The sequence below is a fragment of the Canis lupus genome, chromosome 6, assembly GCF_003254725.2.
Source record: "Canis lupus dingo isolate Sandy chromosome 6, ASM325472v2, whole genome shotgun sequence".
In the NCBI taxonomy this organism is placed as follows: domain Eukaryota; kingdom Metazoa; phylum Chordata; class Mammalia; order Carnivora; family Canidae; genus Canis; species Canis lupus.
In genome coordinates, this window is record NC_064248.1 from 14,580,105 (window position 1) to 14,595,860 (window position 15,756).

General features: G+C 54.3%; 1 protein-coding gene across 3 annotated transcripts in view; it reads right to left on the bottom strand.

Moving 5' to 3' along the window:
- Positions 1 to 603: 603 nt before the first annotated feature.
- The window catches only part of LOC112640198 (kinesin-like protein KIF19), a 45,243-nt gene continuing 30,090 nt past the window's right edge, over positions 604 to 15,756 (bottom strand). For 2 of the 3 annotated variants that reach the window (XM_049111196.1, XM_035717516.2), the window contains 4 exons: positions 14,933 to 15,325; positions 13,041 to 13,170; positions 6,803 to 6,910; positions 604 to 5,475 (listed from right to left, as the gene is read on the bottom strand). In XM_049111196.1, coding sequence (XP_048967153.1) covers positions 5,378 to 5,475; positions 6,803 to 6,910; positions 13,041 to 13,170; positions 14,933 to 15,325 — 729 coding nt within the window. In that variant the 3' untranslated portion in view covers positions 604 to 5,377. Of the gene's footprint in view, positions 5,476 to 6,801; positions 6,911 to 13,040; positions 13,171 to 14,932; positions 15,326 to 15,756 lie in introns of those variants that run through there. The other variant, XM_049111197.1, reaches the window with a different exon arrangement.

Here is a 15,756-nt window from a genome sequence, read left to right on the forward strand (position 1 = left end):
GCTCTGCTCCCCACCTAGGCTGTACTTCCTCTAGGAGGCCTTCCTTGACCAGCCTCTCTAAAGTAGCCCACCAAGCACTGTGGCCCTGCAGCTTGATTTCATCAGAGTGCTTACCACTCATTCTCTGCCCCCACCTCCTCTACAATGTGGACTCTGAGACGGCCAGCATGTGTCTGCCCAGTGGCAACTGCATCCTTGGCACTTATGCCTACTGGGGCTTCACTTGGCTCCCTCCTTGAGCCTCCGGATTCCTTTCCCTCCCTAACCCACCTGGTGCCCTTGCACCACCTGGACCTTGGGCCGCAGGCAGAGGAGAAAGTTGATGCTCTGAGCATCACAGCAAACCTTCCAGGAAGGGTGCCTTCCACAAAGTCAGGGGCGGCACAGAGCTGCCTCCCCTCTTGGGAGGGGCCCCGTGGAACAGACCAGAAACTGGGGGAGAATCCGTCTGTAGAACAAAAAGAATCCATTTCCAGGGCTGAGGCTTGCTCCTTCCTCCCAGCTCCACCCTCCCTCTGATCAGTGGCTTGGGCCTCACAAACGGAGCACGGGTTTCTGTCTTTGTGTCGGGAATTCTTGGAGAAATAATTCACCACCACCACATTTGCATACGTTATATAATTGTCATATAGACATAAGAGCCTATCATACATGCTGTTCTGAACCTCTATTGGTATATTTCAGAGAGCTGCCCTCCCCAGCATATAGAACTATTGTTATTTTTTAAAAATAATTCCTTTTTTTTCCCACATGAAGTTACAGGAAGACAACAAAGATCCAAATGCATAGAAAATGCATGCAATGAAAAGGAGTCTCCTGCCCACCTGCCCCTGAGCCCCTCACAGTGACCCGTTCCCAGGATTTCCTTCCGTGGCCGTTCCACGTGGCACATACCGGTGAGGGTAGACACACAGGTGTGCATATGTGACATGGATGGCAACCACAGGATCTCACCAGGTTCTCAAACGGTAAAGGACTCTCTAACATGCTCATTCCTTGTCCATAAGCCTTCAGCCCACCTTCACCGAGCCGCTGTGAGCCACCCTTGTGTTTCTTGCTTGTGAACATGCTGTGACTCTCTATTGCCCAGCATATCCTGCCTGGCTTCCAGGGGTCACAAGGGAAGAGGCCACACACCCTGGGTTCAAATCCCAGCTCTGCTACCTGGGCATGAATACCCAACGTAGTGCTCCACATCCCCAGGCCATAAGCTGACGACAGCCCCTAGGGGCTTGCAGTGAGGTTAGGGGCTGGATAAAGCTTTACCCTCTCGTTTCTTTGACATCTTGTTTGTTTCAATGCCTGCATTCCCTTGCTTCGATTGGGGCCCAGCACAGGCCCTGAAAAGCACCTGGATGGCTGCTGTGCATGTGTACACATATGCACATCTCCCAGTGTGCCATGCTGGCTGCGGAGGGACCAACCTCCCACCACACACAGCTGTCCCAGGTCAGGGCCTCAGCCCTGCACCTCCTGCTCTCAGCGCAGTACCTGCCCACACCTGCTCCCTCCCACCCTTGTCGCTCCATCCCACAGCCATCCATGGGCACCTGCTCGGGGCCAGGGAGGACACAGAGATGTAAGGCAGGGCTGGTCTGTTGTGCCAAACGTACAGTGGTGGGGACAGTCGTCATGTGGTGGGTGAGTGCAGTGCCAGGGGAGGCTCTGAGGTACCTGGCCCAGCAGGGAAGAAGAGGAGGCCTCCTGGGAAAGGACTAGAAGGTGGCAGAGAGGGTGGGGAAGGCTTCCAAGCAGAGGGGACAGTGTGAGCAACAGCAGGGTGGGAGGCGGGAGACCGGTTCATGGGGGTGTGCACACGTTTGTGCATGAGAATGTATGCAAAGGATTTTTTTGTCCCAGATGCCTCTGGCCCCCAGGCCTCACCTTGGCCTTAAGCTGCAGCCTGCAGACTGATCCAATGTGGCCGAAATGTAGTTTGCTCTGAGTTTTGCATCAGAGTTTCCATTCTCTGCCCAGGGACTCCTCTACTGCTGGGGATGGGGAGAGAATGCTTGGGCCACTTGCAAACACAGCCTAAGGCAGGCCCAGTGCCCCCAGGATCCCCTTCCCTGGTGCTTGGGGGTCGATTCCAGGCTGGTAAGCAAACTTCACCTCCTGCTGCCCACAGAGGCACCATGGTGATACCCATGGGCATGGTGGCTTTCTCCCTTCCCAGTCTCACATGGTCTGGCCTCCCTGCTCCCCTGGCATCACCTCCCAAAGAAGCCACCTGTGTCCTGGTCTTGTGACAGCCTCTGCAATTGTGGGGACCTACGCTGAGACACTTCTTAATGGGTTATTTTGTGGGAAAACTGGGAAGAGCATGCACCCAATTGTTAAAGGGGATTTACCTCCAAAAAGGCACAAGGTGGGGAAGGACATTCTTAATGCTCCCTTTATGTAATTTTCTGCCTTTCTAAAGTGGTGAGATCACAGTGTGACCTTTCTGTCACAGGTGCAAGTTCTATAGTCACATGAGCTCAATGCACCCAAATACAACCCCTGGGGATACTCAGACGCTTGTGTTATTTTTCTCAGTCATTTTGGGTTCAAACTGGGCCAAATTCAAGATCCTCCCCCTCCTCCCACCTCCATCACCTGGGTTGACCCTGAGCTCAGGGGCCTCCCCAGCTGTCAACCGCTGGCCCAGAGGGGCTGTGAACCTCTCCACCCTGGCTCTTCCTGGTCCTGTGTCCCCCTACCACCCCGGGACAACAAATTTTACATGTCCATGTGGCTGGGCCATGGCACTCAGATGTGCGTCAAACATTATTCTGGATGTTCCCATGTGGGTGTTTGGGGGTGAGATTAACATGTGTATCAGCAGACGGCCCTCCACAACGTGGGTGGGCCTCATCTCACCATCTGAAGGCTGGACTAGAACAAAAGCCTGAGCTTCACCGAGGAAAAGGGATTTCTGTGGCACTTCCCTGGGCCTCTGGCCTGCTGGCCCACCCTGAAGATTGTGGACTCGCCAAGCCTTCGCAATTATGAGCCAGTTCCCTAGACCAAGTATCTTCACACATACACATACCCCAGTAGTTCTGTTTTGCTGGAGAACCCTAGTACACACACCGCCCCCCATGAGATTGGGATACCACCCCTACTCCCCCGATATAAGTGCCTCCTCAGCCATCTCTCAGATGCCTGGGCCAGTCCATAGCCTACCGGTCTACAGCTCTCTTTGTGGCCCACCTTTCCACCCAGCTCAAGGCAGGATGAAGAAAGACCAGGAGTTCCTTCTGTATGTTCACACCAGCCTAGGAAGAACTTGGGGGCCCTATTTGACACCACGTCCTACCATGCTGTCATTTCTAATCTGTTGATGTCATTTCACAAAATTACCAGGGACTTCTCTGGCCACAACTTGCCAACTGCCTGGGCTTCCCCTCCTTGATCAGCTAAGACAAGGTGAACGTTGGATACACATTTATTCCTCTCAAGTTCTCATCTGCAGGTAGGGTGTAACAATGCTGAGAGGCATCTCTGCTCCTTCCAGCTTCCCACTCCATCCTCCTGAGGGCCGGCCTTTGTCCTCAAGGCCTCTGTCCTCAAGGCCTCAAAACGGTGGCTAGAGCTCCACCCATCACATCCAAATTCCAGGCAGTATGATTGAGGAAGTGAAGAAGGAAAGAGGCATGAGGAAAATGCGTATTATCCTTTGTGGTGAAGATTCCTGGAAGCAGCTGCTTGCATCCCATCCGTCACTTGTTTACATGGCAATATGCAGCCACAAAGGAGGCTGGGAGATACAGTCCTTATTTTGTGAGCTGTTTGACTAGCTAAAAATGAGGGGTTCTATTATCCTGGAACAAAGTGAGCAGATATAGGGGGCAACCAGTAACTCTTGCCCTACCCAGGATCTGGGGCCAGGGCAGGAAAGCAGAAGTCATCCTTGTCCCCCAGGCTCAGCATTTCCCCCAGGGAAGGGGAAGTGAGCATCAGAGGGTGCCCCTGGCAGGTCTGCACCAAGCAGACAGCAGAGCCCCCAAAGATAAGTGGGACCGACCTCCCCAACTCCACACACTCTTCCAGAAGGCCCAGCAGCTCCTCCTTGACCGCAGGTCCTACGATGAGAAGGCATGGCATCTGGCATCCAGCTGTGCAGTTTGCACACTTATAGGGTGTCTGCCATGTGCCAGGCATACACAGGTCCAAGCCAACCTGCTGACTGCTCAGGCCGTGAGACAACAACACGCCTCCACCTTCCAGCCCTAATGTGCTAACAAGCTGATTCCTAAAACCCATAGATTCCACTGGATGCTGCATCGGAGGTAGCTCTGGTCCCCATGGCCTCCAAATGGGGATGCCTCTGAGAGCCCGAGATGTAGGCAGTGGTTTGAAAGCCACAGCAAGCGCTGAAAGCACAGCTGGAGAAGGCGATGATTCAGCCCTCCACGGGTGGTGCTCAAAGTTTCCCGGACTTTCCTGTCTTGACAAAAGATTAGGACCTCGATTTCTGGGTTCCCAGTTGACACGGGTGGCTTCATGCTCCTTGACGATTCTGCTTCAATGTCCTCCATGCTGTGGTGTGTGGGGACGGACATTACAACACAGTGACAGGATGGATGGGTCACGAGAATGGGGAGTGTTCTCATGCTTCCCCAATGCAGGCTTCCCCCAGAGCCTATGTGAACATGGGGACAGGATGGTGTCACTCTGCTGGCCAAGGCCCATGGGGCGTGAGGGTGAATTTGAAACATCAACATGCCAGGCCATGATACCCAGGCGTTTCATCAAACATCAGCGGGCAGTGGTGCTGTGAAGGTGTTCTTCAGATGAGATTAACATTTAAATCAGTAAGGAGAGGCGCTTTGGTGGCTCAATGGTTGAACATCTGCCTTTGGCCCAGGTTGTGATCCCAGAGTCCTAGGATCAAGTCCTGCATCGGGCTCCCTGCTTCTCCCTCTGCTTGTGTCTCTGCCTCTCTCTGTGTCTCTCATGAACAAATAAATAAAATCTTTAAAAAATAAATACATCAGTAAGGAGATGTCGGGTTCAGCAGAGGACCTGCCGCAGTGTGGGTGGGCCTCGCCCAATCAGGTGAAGAGTGAAACCATTCTCCCAGAGCAGAAACTGTGGGGTGGAGTGATCCTGGGAATATCACTCACAACTGGGAATGACCCAAACGAGGCCTGAGGCTCCTCCTGAGATGTCCTTCAGAAGGGCTCTGATGTTCCATCAACGGCCTTCCCTCTGGCACAGTTGGTGAGGCAGCCGTCAGCACAGAGAGCAGTGGGAAGCTGGCTGGCTGCCCCCTGAAGTGTCCTTGCCAGGGCTCCGTCTCTTGAACTCAACTCCAGGGCAGAGAGAGCCCTGTGCCTGGGGCCGGCCTCTCCGGCCTTCCCTCGCATGCCTGGCCTTCTGGCTGACATCCTCACTGTGGCCTTCTCGGCCGCTTGCCGCTGCCCCGGGGCTTGCGGGGCGTGCTGGGAGGCAGTGGGCTGTGGTGTCGGCCTCCACTATCCGTAGACCCTGCAGGAGTGGGGAGACTCTAGTCCGTGGTCGAGGCCGGTAAAGCCAGGGTCCTGACGGCTGGGTCCCTAGGTGGGTGTCCTGGTCCTGGCCTCAGCTGCCAGCCAGACTTGACTCAGGACCCACGTGGGCATTCCTCCTTTCTTAGCCCCACCTGTGCCGGGGTCCCCTGTGGGACCGCACCTCCCCAGCCTGGGACCCCGCTCCCCTGCACTCTGCTCGCACAGGCCTGTCCCCGGGACCCCCTCAGTCACTTTTTCCACCTTAGTTGACACACGCAGTTGGAGTGGGGAGTCATCGGGAGGATTTCCCATCCCTCACACTGTTTAAACTGGCCTAGGGGCAGCCTGAGTGGCCCAGCGATTTAGCGCTGCCTGCAGCCCAGGGTGTGATCCTGGAGACCCGGGATCGAGTCCCACGTCAGGCTCCCTGCATGGAGCCTGCTTCTCCCTCTGCCTGTGTTTCTGCCTCTCTCTCTCTCTCTCTCTCTCTCTGTGTCTCTCATGAATAAATAAATAAAATCTCTAAAAAAATAAAAAACAAATAAACTGGCCTGTACCACTGGCCCCAGGGCAACAAACACTTTTGAGACCCTTTCCCCAAGAACCCTTGAAAAGAGGGGCATGGTAATGAGGAGTTCCTGACCTATTCTGAAACAGTAACAGGAGGGAATAGGTTAAAGGTACAGTAAGACAGATCCAGGTTAGATCAAAGAAAGGACTTCCCTCCCTGGTGGGCTTTAGGCCTACTGCTGATTTATACTCCTCCTTCCAGATGCCGGGTTGTGTGCTGGTGTGGAGGTGGGGAGGAGGGCAGGAAGTGCTGCCAGAGGGAGTCTCCCATCCCCAGCAAGGATTCAGGCAGCACATGCCTCCCAGGCTGGGGTGAGGATTACACGGAGGAACGCAGATGCTAACACGGCTTAAACTGTCTCTGGGATTCAGCATTAGTGTCATCAAGACACAGGAGCAGAAGAGGAATAGGATGCGTCCTTTGTATTTTAAGGTTAACACTCAGGCCTGACAATGTTATGGCCAAACTGGCACTTTCACGGTGCCTCAGGCAAATGTGCAAAATTAGCACAACTTCTCTGGGAGGTTGTTTTAACTCTCGATTACACGAAGCAACCAGTGTTGTTTCTGAATGAAAGCCGCGGGCTGGCGCGGTGGGTCTGCCCGTGTGCTAGACCTGTGCCATCCCGTTAAGTGGCCAGCGGGCGAGCGTGGCTACTGAGCACGTGGCAGGGGCAAGTGGGGAGCGGCAGGGCCGGTTGGGGGGTGGCGGGCAGACAGGGACGCGTGAGCCGTGGGATTGCTCAGGCACTGACCTCGGATGTCCCGGGGCAGGAGTGGGGCCCTGCTTGGGCCCGGGCTGCTCTGCCACGTGGCGCTGGGGAAGGTGAAGCTGACCTCGGGCATCTGGAGCATCTTCTCGTCTACACGGTGAATGGGAGAGGAGAGGACGTTATTTTAGTGACCCCCCACCCCCCACCCCTGTGAGGCCTGAAAGGAAACAATGAACAACTGGTGCAGGGCACTTAGGACCTACAGGCGCCCAGCGGGCTCTTTGGTGAGGCTACCTCGTTTGTACCCCCTACAGCCCTGTCCTTTCTGGAACATCCTATCCCCCCCTCCCCCGTGGCTTTGGTCCCTTTCCCTCCCCCAGCAACCGGCTCTCCTCTCCCTCTCCTTCCCTCTCCTTCCCCTGTTTGCTGCGAGCAGCCACGACACAGCAATGGGGAGGGTTTCCTGGTTTACCGAGCAGAGTTTAATCAGAAGAGGAAGCAGCGAGGGAGCAGGTGTCTCCCCCAGACCCCACTGGGTGCCCAGGTGCAGAGGCCGCCCGACATCCTGAGCTCCGACCCCCAGCCCTGTGGTCAGCCCTGTCCACTCTGTTCTCTTCCCAACACCTGCCTGCCCCGGGCACCTATGTGCCCTGTGTCCCCACGAGAGGGGGGCAGGCTGAGCCCGCTGCTTCTGGGAGAATCGGGGAAGAAACAGGGAGTCCAAGGGTCTGGCTGCTTCCTCTCTCTCTCCTGTCCCAGGAGAGGTGACAGCCTGAGCCCGCAGGAGCAGCACAGAGACTCAGGACTGTCTTGGGTGGGGATGCAACATGGAGTGGCCCTGATGGGAATCGAGGCAGTGGTCTCCCAGAAAATTAAACAGAGAATTGCTTTGTGACCTACAGACCCACTCTCAGGTGTTACTCCAAAGACCCGGAAACAGACGTGTAAACAGACAGCCACACGCCGATATTCACGGAGACTGAGAGGCGGAAACCACTGACGGACCTGACACAACGTGTGTCATGCGGCTGAAGGAATAGTCCTCGGCCACTGGCCATTCCAGGGCACCCGTGCTACTGCTGCCACAGCCCAGAGGGGGACGCCCCGTGCAAGAAGCCAGACCCACAGCCGCATGTCATGGGAGCCTGTTTGCAGGAAGGGGCCGGAACAGGCCGACCTTGTGGACCAGACGCACATCAGTGTTGCCAGGGCCTAGCCAGGCGTGGAGGGGGAGGAATGGGGCTCAGGGTCTTCTTTTGGGGTGATGAAAGGTTCTGGAACCACCCAGTGGTGTGGACCCACCACACTGTAAACATAGTAAATGCCACCGCGTTGCACACGTTATAACGCGGAGTTCTGTGTATGAGTTTTACCGCAGTTTGAAAAGAACGTGGGTTGGACTTGAACAAGGCTCCTGACCAGCACAGGGAGACGCACACGAGCTGGTCGGGAGACGCGACGAGAGAAGGAGGCCAGAGACCCAGCGAGCCCAGCGGTCAATGTGACCGAGCCCTTGGCCTCGCTGTGTGGGGGCAGCCCTCCATCTGTCTGGCCATCCATCTGTTGTCTGTTGAGCATCTGTTGTATTTACCAGGCACACAGAGCCTAACGTCCCTGCGCTCAGGGAGCCCGCAGAAGAGGGTCAACAGGAGCTCGCATCCAGCAGCAGCCACGGGGCGGGGTGGGGGGGAGGATGGGGCCTGTGGGCACTGTGGGCGCTGATATGGTGCAGTCAGCGAGGACAAATGTCCAGAGCGGCCACATCAGGCACTGAAGGCGGGGATGGGGGGAGCCATCTGTGTCCAGCCCCTCCTCTCACAGGAGAAGCTGGACTTCTACATTTTGTGCACGATGTGACTTTCACATGATTTTAAACTGCGGTGCCAGTTGACCAGTCTCCTCCAAGCTCAGGGCCGGGCTTGGCCTGTCGTCACTGCTTTAGGGATGAACATCCCTAGCAGTTCTGAATGTCAATTAAGTAGTGCCTGATCAGGGGGCAGCAAGAGCTCCTCATCTAGAGGAATCAGATCACCTTTTAGGATGGTTTCAGGACAGGTTTCATGCTCCCCGAACTAGCTGGCAGAGAGCATGGGGAAGACAGACCCTGTGCTCGGCCCAGGACAGGGATGAGAGCAAAGTGCAGGAGCACCTGTGTGGGCTCAGGCCTGGGCCGCCATGGACGGGCACAGGAGTGGCTGGGGTGAGCTATGCTCCTTGCTCATCATTCTGTGAAATGGGCACATACATGGTAGGGTTTCTGCAAGTGATAAATGAGGAGATACATTTACATCTCCTGGCATCCATGCCCTGTCCACTCGGTGATGGCCATTCTTCCCCCATTCACAGGCCTCCAGGACTGTGGCTCAAAGCTGCACACCCAGACGTGATTCACGGCAGGCATGAATCCAGGGCCAGTGACACCACTGCCCTGAACAGAGAACATGCAGTCACATTAAAACTGTGAGGGTCTCGGGGATCCCTGGGTGGCTCAGTGGTTTAGCACCTGCTTCCACCCCAGGGTGTGATCCTGGAGACCTGGGATCAAGTCTCACATTGGGATCCCTGCATGGAGTCTGCTTCTCCCTCTGCCTGTCTCTGCCTTCCTCCCTCCCTCCCTCCCTCCCTCCCTCCCTCCCTCCCTCCCTTCCTCCCTCCCTTTCTCTCTCTCTCTCTCTCTCTGTGTCTCTTATGAATAAATAAAATCTTAAAAAAAAAACAAAACTGTGAGGGTCTCTTGGCCCAAGGACCCTGCCCCAGGGGAGCTGCAGCCTGTGCAGACGCCATCAGTGGTGACCCACAGCTCCCTGCACAGGCCAGAGATACAGAACACCCGGGTAACCCTGGCTTCCTGCAGGGCCTCCTTGGACACCTGCCAAGGACACGCGTGTTCCTCCCCCAGGCAGAGACATTCAGGCCCAGTGGCGGGACCCCGGGAGCACCAGCCCTGGCTGCACCATCGACACGTGGTGTGGGCCTGGAGACATCACTTCCACTCAGTTTACCCGTTCAACCAGCGGCTGAGCATGCAGGAGGACCACTGATGCTAACGGGCTCTAACTCTTCCATCACAGAAACACGCAGCTGTAGAGGGGGGAGCCTCTGTGCCCCGTGGGGCTCTGCAGACATAGTCGAGAGAAGGGGTGCCCACAAAGCAGGGCTCAGCACCTCCCCTAAGCTGGGGGCTCAGGCTCTGCCCCCTTCTCACCAACTGAGGGGGCCAATACAGTCCACTCTGGTTTCTTTGGAAAAGGCTGGTTTCTTTTGTACACAGACATGGGGAAACGTGCTGAACTCGTCTAGCCGTGATGCGCAACAAATACTCTGTCATCACAGACAGAAAGCTCTTGAAAGATTCATGGGTGAAGTGGCACGCTCTGGGATTTTCTTGAAACCTCTCCAGGAAAGCAAATAACAAACGAGCAGATGGAAACGTGTTGCGGGAGAACAGAAACAGAATCAGCAGAGGACAGCCTGCTGCTGGCGCCGGGATGGCTCCACCAGAGGTTATTGTACTCTTGTCCGTACTTCTGGGTACATTAGCAATTTCATAATAAAACAGTGGGAAAAGCAAACTCCTTTTTAAGTCACCCGTAGAGCGCACCTGGGTGGCTCAGCGGTTGAGCATCTGCCTTCGGCTCAGGGCATGAGCCTGGGGTCCTAGGATCGAGTCCCACATCTGGCTCCCTGCATGGAGCCTGCTTCTCCCTCTGCCTATATCTCTGCCTCTCTCTCCGTGTCTCTCTTATGAATAAATAAAATCTAAAAAAAAAAAAAAGAAAGAAAATCACCCATAGAGACAGGTTCCAAGGAGCTTGTCTCCAGGGGACGGGTGATCACAGGATCCCAGAGACTTTGGCTACACGGTTGACAACTAGGCCTCTCCGGAGATGCCCAGCGCCCCCCGCTCCCAGGCAGGTGCCATCACCGGGCCCCTCCCAGCAAGGACCTGGGGCACTGGCGTCCAGCATGCCTGGCTGCCTGACAGGAGGAGAGTGGTGGGCACACGCCCAACCCTGCACTTCGGAGTTCCCATGCCTGATGCTGCTGTGCTCTCTGGGGCAGCATTACTATTTTATGAGCACGTAAACAAGAAGATAAGTAAATAAAAGCTTTTAAAGCGTCAAATCCCATATGGCTAAAGAACACTTTAAGTGGCTTTTTTTTTTTTTTTTAAGTGTTTTTTTAAGGTTTTGAAGTGTTATTCTTGCAGGCCTGCGTTGCTGCCAGCAGTTCCAGGAGCTGAACTGAGAAATCACAGGTAAATCTGAATTCTGTCCCCAAGATCAGAGATTCCTGAGAAGGTTGAGAGTGTGGCTATGAACCAGGTTGTGCCAAGGTGCACACCCACCAGTGAGACACTGTGTGGCCATGCACACCACTGCCATGGTCTTTGAAATCTACAGCGAGGGCCGTAACATGCCCGCAAAGAATAAAGATAACGAAACAAGACGTGAGGGAAAGCACGCAAGTGTGGTTGAGAGTTAGGCATCAGGTCTGTCGCTCCCAGCCGTGTGACCTTGGGGAAGGCCCTGAACTCCTGTGCCTCAGTTTCCTTCTCTGGACCATGGGGACAGAGCCACCATGAGGACAGGTGGGCTGACACCCACCCAGTGCCTCACACACAGTAACACTGTGCAATAGTGAGCTCTGATGACGTGGCCAGCGGGATAGGCCCTTCTGTGGTGAGGACTGGCCTGCTTGTCAGGTTTCTCCAGCCCATATGGGACTAATACTTTTGCAAAAATAACAATAATGAATCACTAGAAAGACTAATTGGAAAATTTTTAAAAGACAGAAGGCAGGCCATTTACCACAAGTGGTCGTACCGCCAAACTGCCACACGCCTTTCTAAAAGCTTGGCCTTCGGGATGCCTGAGTGGCTCAGAGGTTGAGCGTTTGCCTTTCACTCAGGGTGTGATCCTGGGATCCAGGATCGAATCCCACATGGGCTCCCTGCATGGAGCCTGCTTCTCCTTCTGCCTATGTCTCTTCCTCTCTGTGTCTCTTGTGAATAAATAAATAAAATCTTAAAAATAAAATAAAAAAATAATAATAAAATAAAATAAAATAAAATAAAATAAAATAAAATAAAAGCTTGGCCTTCTGGGCAGCCCAGGTGGCTCAGCGGTTTATCGCCGCCTTCAGCCCAGGGCGTGATCCTGGAGACCCGGGATTGGGTCTCACATCAGGTTCCCTGCATGGAGCCTGCTTCTCCCTCTGCCTGTGTCTCTGTGTCTCTCATGAATAAATAAATAAAATCTTTAAAAAAAAATAAAAATAAAAGCTTGGCCTTCTGTTGCAGGCCAGGGACAGTTTGTGGGCACCCCTGGAGGAGCACCAACACCTCCACTCTACTACATCTACTACTGTGATATGCCAGCAACACACTGTCCCTACAACAGGCGTTGGTGTTCACGCTGCTGCTCACCCAAAACAAGGCCACCTCATGGCCACTGCTTCTGGATGGTGGATCCTATGGGTGGTTTTCTTCCATTTATAATTTTATCTATATTCCAAAGTTCTCACCATGAGCATGTCCTGTACTGTAACAACCACAGGAGCTAGAATTCAAACCTAGACCAAGACAGACTGCACACAGGCAGCCTGCCGTGTTTTTAACCACCATTTCAAACTGTTGGGGTGTCAGGGTGTCAGGAAGGGCCAGAAGCAAAACAGTGCCCCTGGGAATGTTTGTTCTCATGAGGCCAGTGGCCTTGGTCCACTCCCTGCACCGAAAACCTGAAACTAACACCAAGGAGCAGACAGCTGGTAACGGCCCAAACTGTCACACTTTCCAAAGATCTACCCTTGGCAGGAGGCAGAAGGCACAGAGTCTTTTTTTTTTTTTTTTTAAGATTTTATAGGGGATCTCTGGGTGGCACAGCGGTTTAGCGCCTGCCTTTGGCCCAGGGTGTGATCCTGAGGACCTGGGATCGAGTCCCACGTCGGGCTCCCGGTGCATGGAGCCTGCTTCTCCCTCTGCCTATGTCTCTGCCTCTCTCTCTCTCTGTGTGTGTGACTATCATAAATAAATAAAAATTAAAAAATTTTAAGATTTTATTTATTTATTCTTGAGAGACAGAGAGAGAGAGAGAGAGAGGCAGAGACACAGGCAGACGGAGAATCCTGCAGTGAGCCCGATGTGGGATTCGATCCCAGGACTCCAGGATCACACCCTGGGCCAAAGGCAGGTGCTAAACCACTGAGCCACCTGGGCTGCCCAGAGTCTTAAGACACAGACGAAGCCCCAGTATGCTGTTTTGTTTTTTTAACCCTGTACCTGTGTGGGAACTGAGGCTGGGTTTTATCTTGGAGGCCGCGGGGACGGGAGGGAAGAAGCTCTTTCCAGATGACTTGGTGAGCTGCAGGACTGCTGGGGACGGCTGGCTCTCAGCCCCATGCTCTGCTGCCTGGAGGGACAAGCACAGGGTGGGGAAGGAGTGACATGTCAAGGTCATGTTGAGCTGAAGCCATGCATGGATTAAATACCTACTGTGTGGCAGACTGCTACAGGCCATGAAGGACCTCAGCGGACAGAAGCAGAATTACTGTTCATGCTCTCATCCAACCCCCAGAGAGGAATGAATGAGTGAGTGAATGAATGAATAAGTGAATGAATGATCCTCTGCTGGCTACTGGTTGTCTTTCCTCCCCATTTTTAACTCTCAGTAGCCCCAGAATGGAGGTTTAAATGGTTAACATTTAAATAGATCGACTATTAAAAAAATAATAAATAAATAAAATAAATAGATAGACTATTGAGTAAAGCAGATCTCCCACTGCTGGGTGGATGGGACTTGTCCAATCAGTTGAAGGCCTGGATAGAACAAAAGGGCTGACTCTCCTGAGAGTAAGGGATCCCCCTCCTACCTGATTGCCTTGAGTGGAACTTTGTTTTTTTCCTGCCTTTGGACTTGAACTTGTCTCTAGCTTGCCAACCCCGGTTCTGGAATTTGTCAGCCTCCATAAATTATGTGAGCCAACTGCTTATAATAAACCTTCTTCTCTGTGTATGTATGTGCATGTGTGCATGTATGTTGTGTGTGTGCCTATGAGTGTGCATGTGTATGTCTATGTGTGAGACCTGTGTGCATGTGAATGTATGTTTGAGTGTGTGAGCATCTGTGTCATGCACACACACGCACATCCTACTGGTTCCATTTGTCTGCAGAGCCCTCACTGGTATCCTCACCTTCTGACCCCTGCTACAGTCCTACCGTTAATCCTACTGAGTGATTACCAGAGTGGTTTCAGTGTGAATCAGCAAATGTCTACTGTGGGGCTGGCAGGGGTAGAATGACATCTGTCTGGTCCCTGGCCACCAACCAGCTTGCCCAGAGAGAAAATTGCTCACTTCCTCCAGTTTATATAACCAAGTATAGGACAGAAAGAAACCTCATCAAGGGAACACCACTTCCACACAGATTGGAACCCGTGCCAAACCCACCCTCTCCCCCATGCGAGTATAACTTCACACCACCGTGATCATTATGGCCAGCAAGGGATCAGTGTGGCCAGGGAGCAATCAGTGTGGAGCTCTGCTGTATGCTAGATTTTGCTTAAATGTTGTTGAGAGTTCAGAGGTCAACATTGTCCAATGTCCCAAGAAGTTAACTAGACATGAAGAACACTGCCCACAGAGGGATGCTGAAGTGGTCGGAAATGAAAGACGACCTCTTGGCCATGGAACAGGGAGCAGACAACCGTAAGTGGCTGCGCAATGGGACTGCGCGTGGAGCTCAGCCCTGGCAGTGGGAGGCCGTGAGTGCCAGGCCTGGTGCCAGGCTCTGGTTGGAGAGGGGCACCTTGTGGTGGGCAGTGCTTTGCGACTCACATGGTTACTATTTAGTGACATGCGCTAGAACCAAGTGATGTATCTTTTCAGGGCTAAAATTCGAATATCATATAGACACTTGAGAATTTATGAAAGAATGTTAAGGGAGGAAACAGATCAGGAGCTGGTGCCTGCACTGTGACCTGCCTACAGAAACCATGCACACATGCAGCTTCCTATTAGGAAGGGGTGGTGGGGCTGGGTGTCCTCCCTCCAACTACTTTGCACCTGGGGCCCTCCTGCATCCACTGTAACTGTGGGAGCCAGTCCCGACCCCCACCCCACCGTCCCAGCTGGACCCCAGGACTGGGCGAGGTGGCCAGGCAGTGTCCACCCACCGTCTGCACGCTCCAGGTGAGGGAGGGTGACCGCTTCCTCCTGGCCTTCCTCTCCGTAGAACAGTCCCTGCCCGGGCTGGCAAGGAGCCACCTCCTGTCTGCTGGGCTTGGGTCTGGGGTGACGCTGGCCTTCGGGGCCCTGGAGTCCGGGGCCACCTCCTCCAGAAGGCGGATGGAGGAGCGGCCACCGCCACCCTCGCGGTCCTGTGCTTTGGAGCGCCGGGTGGCCGCGATGAGGGCAATGCTCTTGGTGCTCACGGCCATCTCCTTGAGGGCCTGAGCGCTCAGGGCCAGGCCACCAGCCTCCGCTGCCACCTGTGAGGCGCCCAGGTCCCGGCCAGTGGGGGAGCACAGCTTGGAGACCAAATTCTTCACACTTAGGGAGCTCAACTGCTACAGGGAACCAGCAGCAGGGATGGTCAGACAGCACTGGGCCACTCCGGTTGGCCAGCCCCAGGCTGGGTCCCTGAAGCTGACTCATGGCTAGTGACTCAAGGCAAGTGGTTTATTCTTAGCAGCGGGGGGGTGGGTGCAGGGTGGGGGTAGGGGAGGGCCAAGGAAGGTGCCTGAAGAAGCCCATCCCTGGATCTGGGACACCCAGGAGGCACTCCCACGGGCAGAGGGCCCAGGGCCTTTACACACCACCTGGGGTCACAGATAGGGCCTCCCCCAGGGGACTGGAGCTTTCCAGAGCTCCCGCTAGGGCAGAGGGCTCCCTGTGGGGCAGGGGTTGTCCTCAGCACAGATCCAGAGTGAGCGTACTAGTAGTGATCACGAGACAGGCAGCTTTCTAAAGGCAGTTCACAGGAAAGGCCCAGAATTAC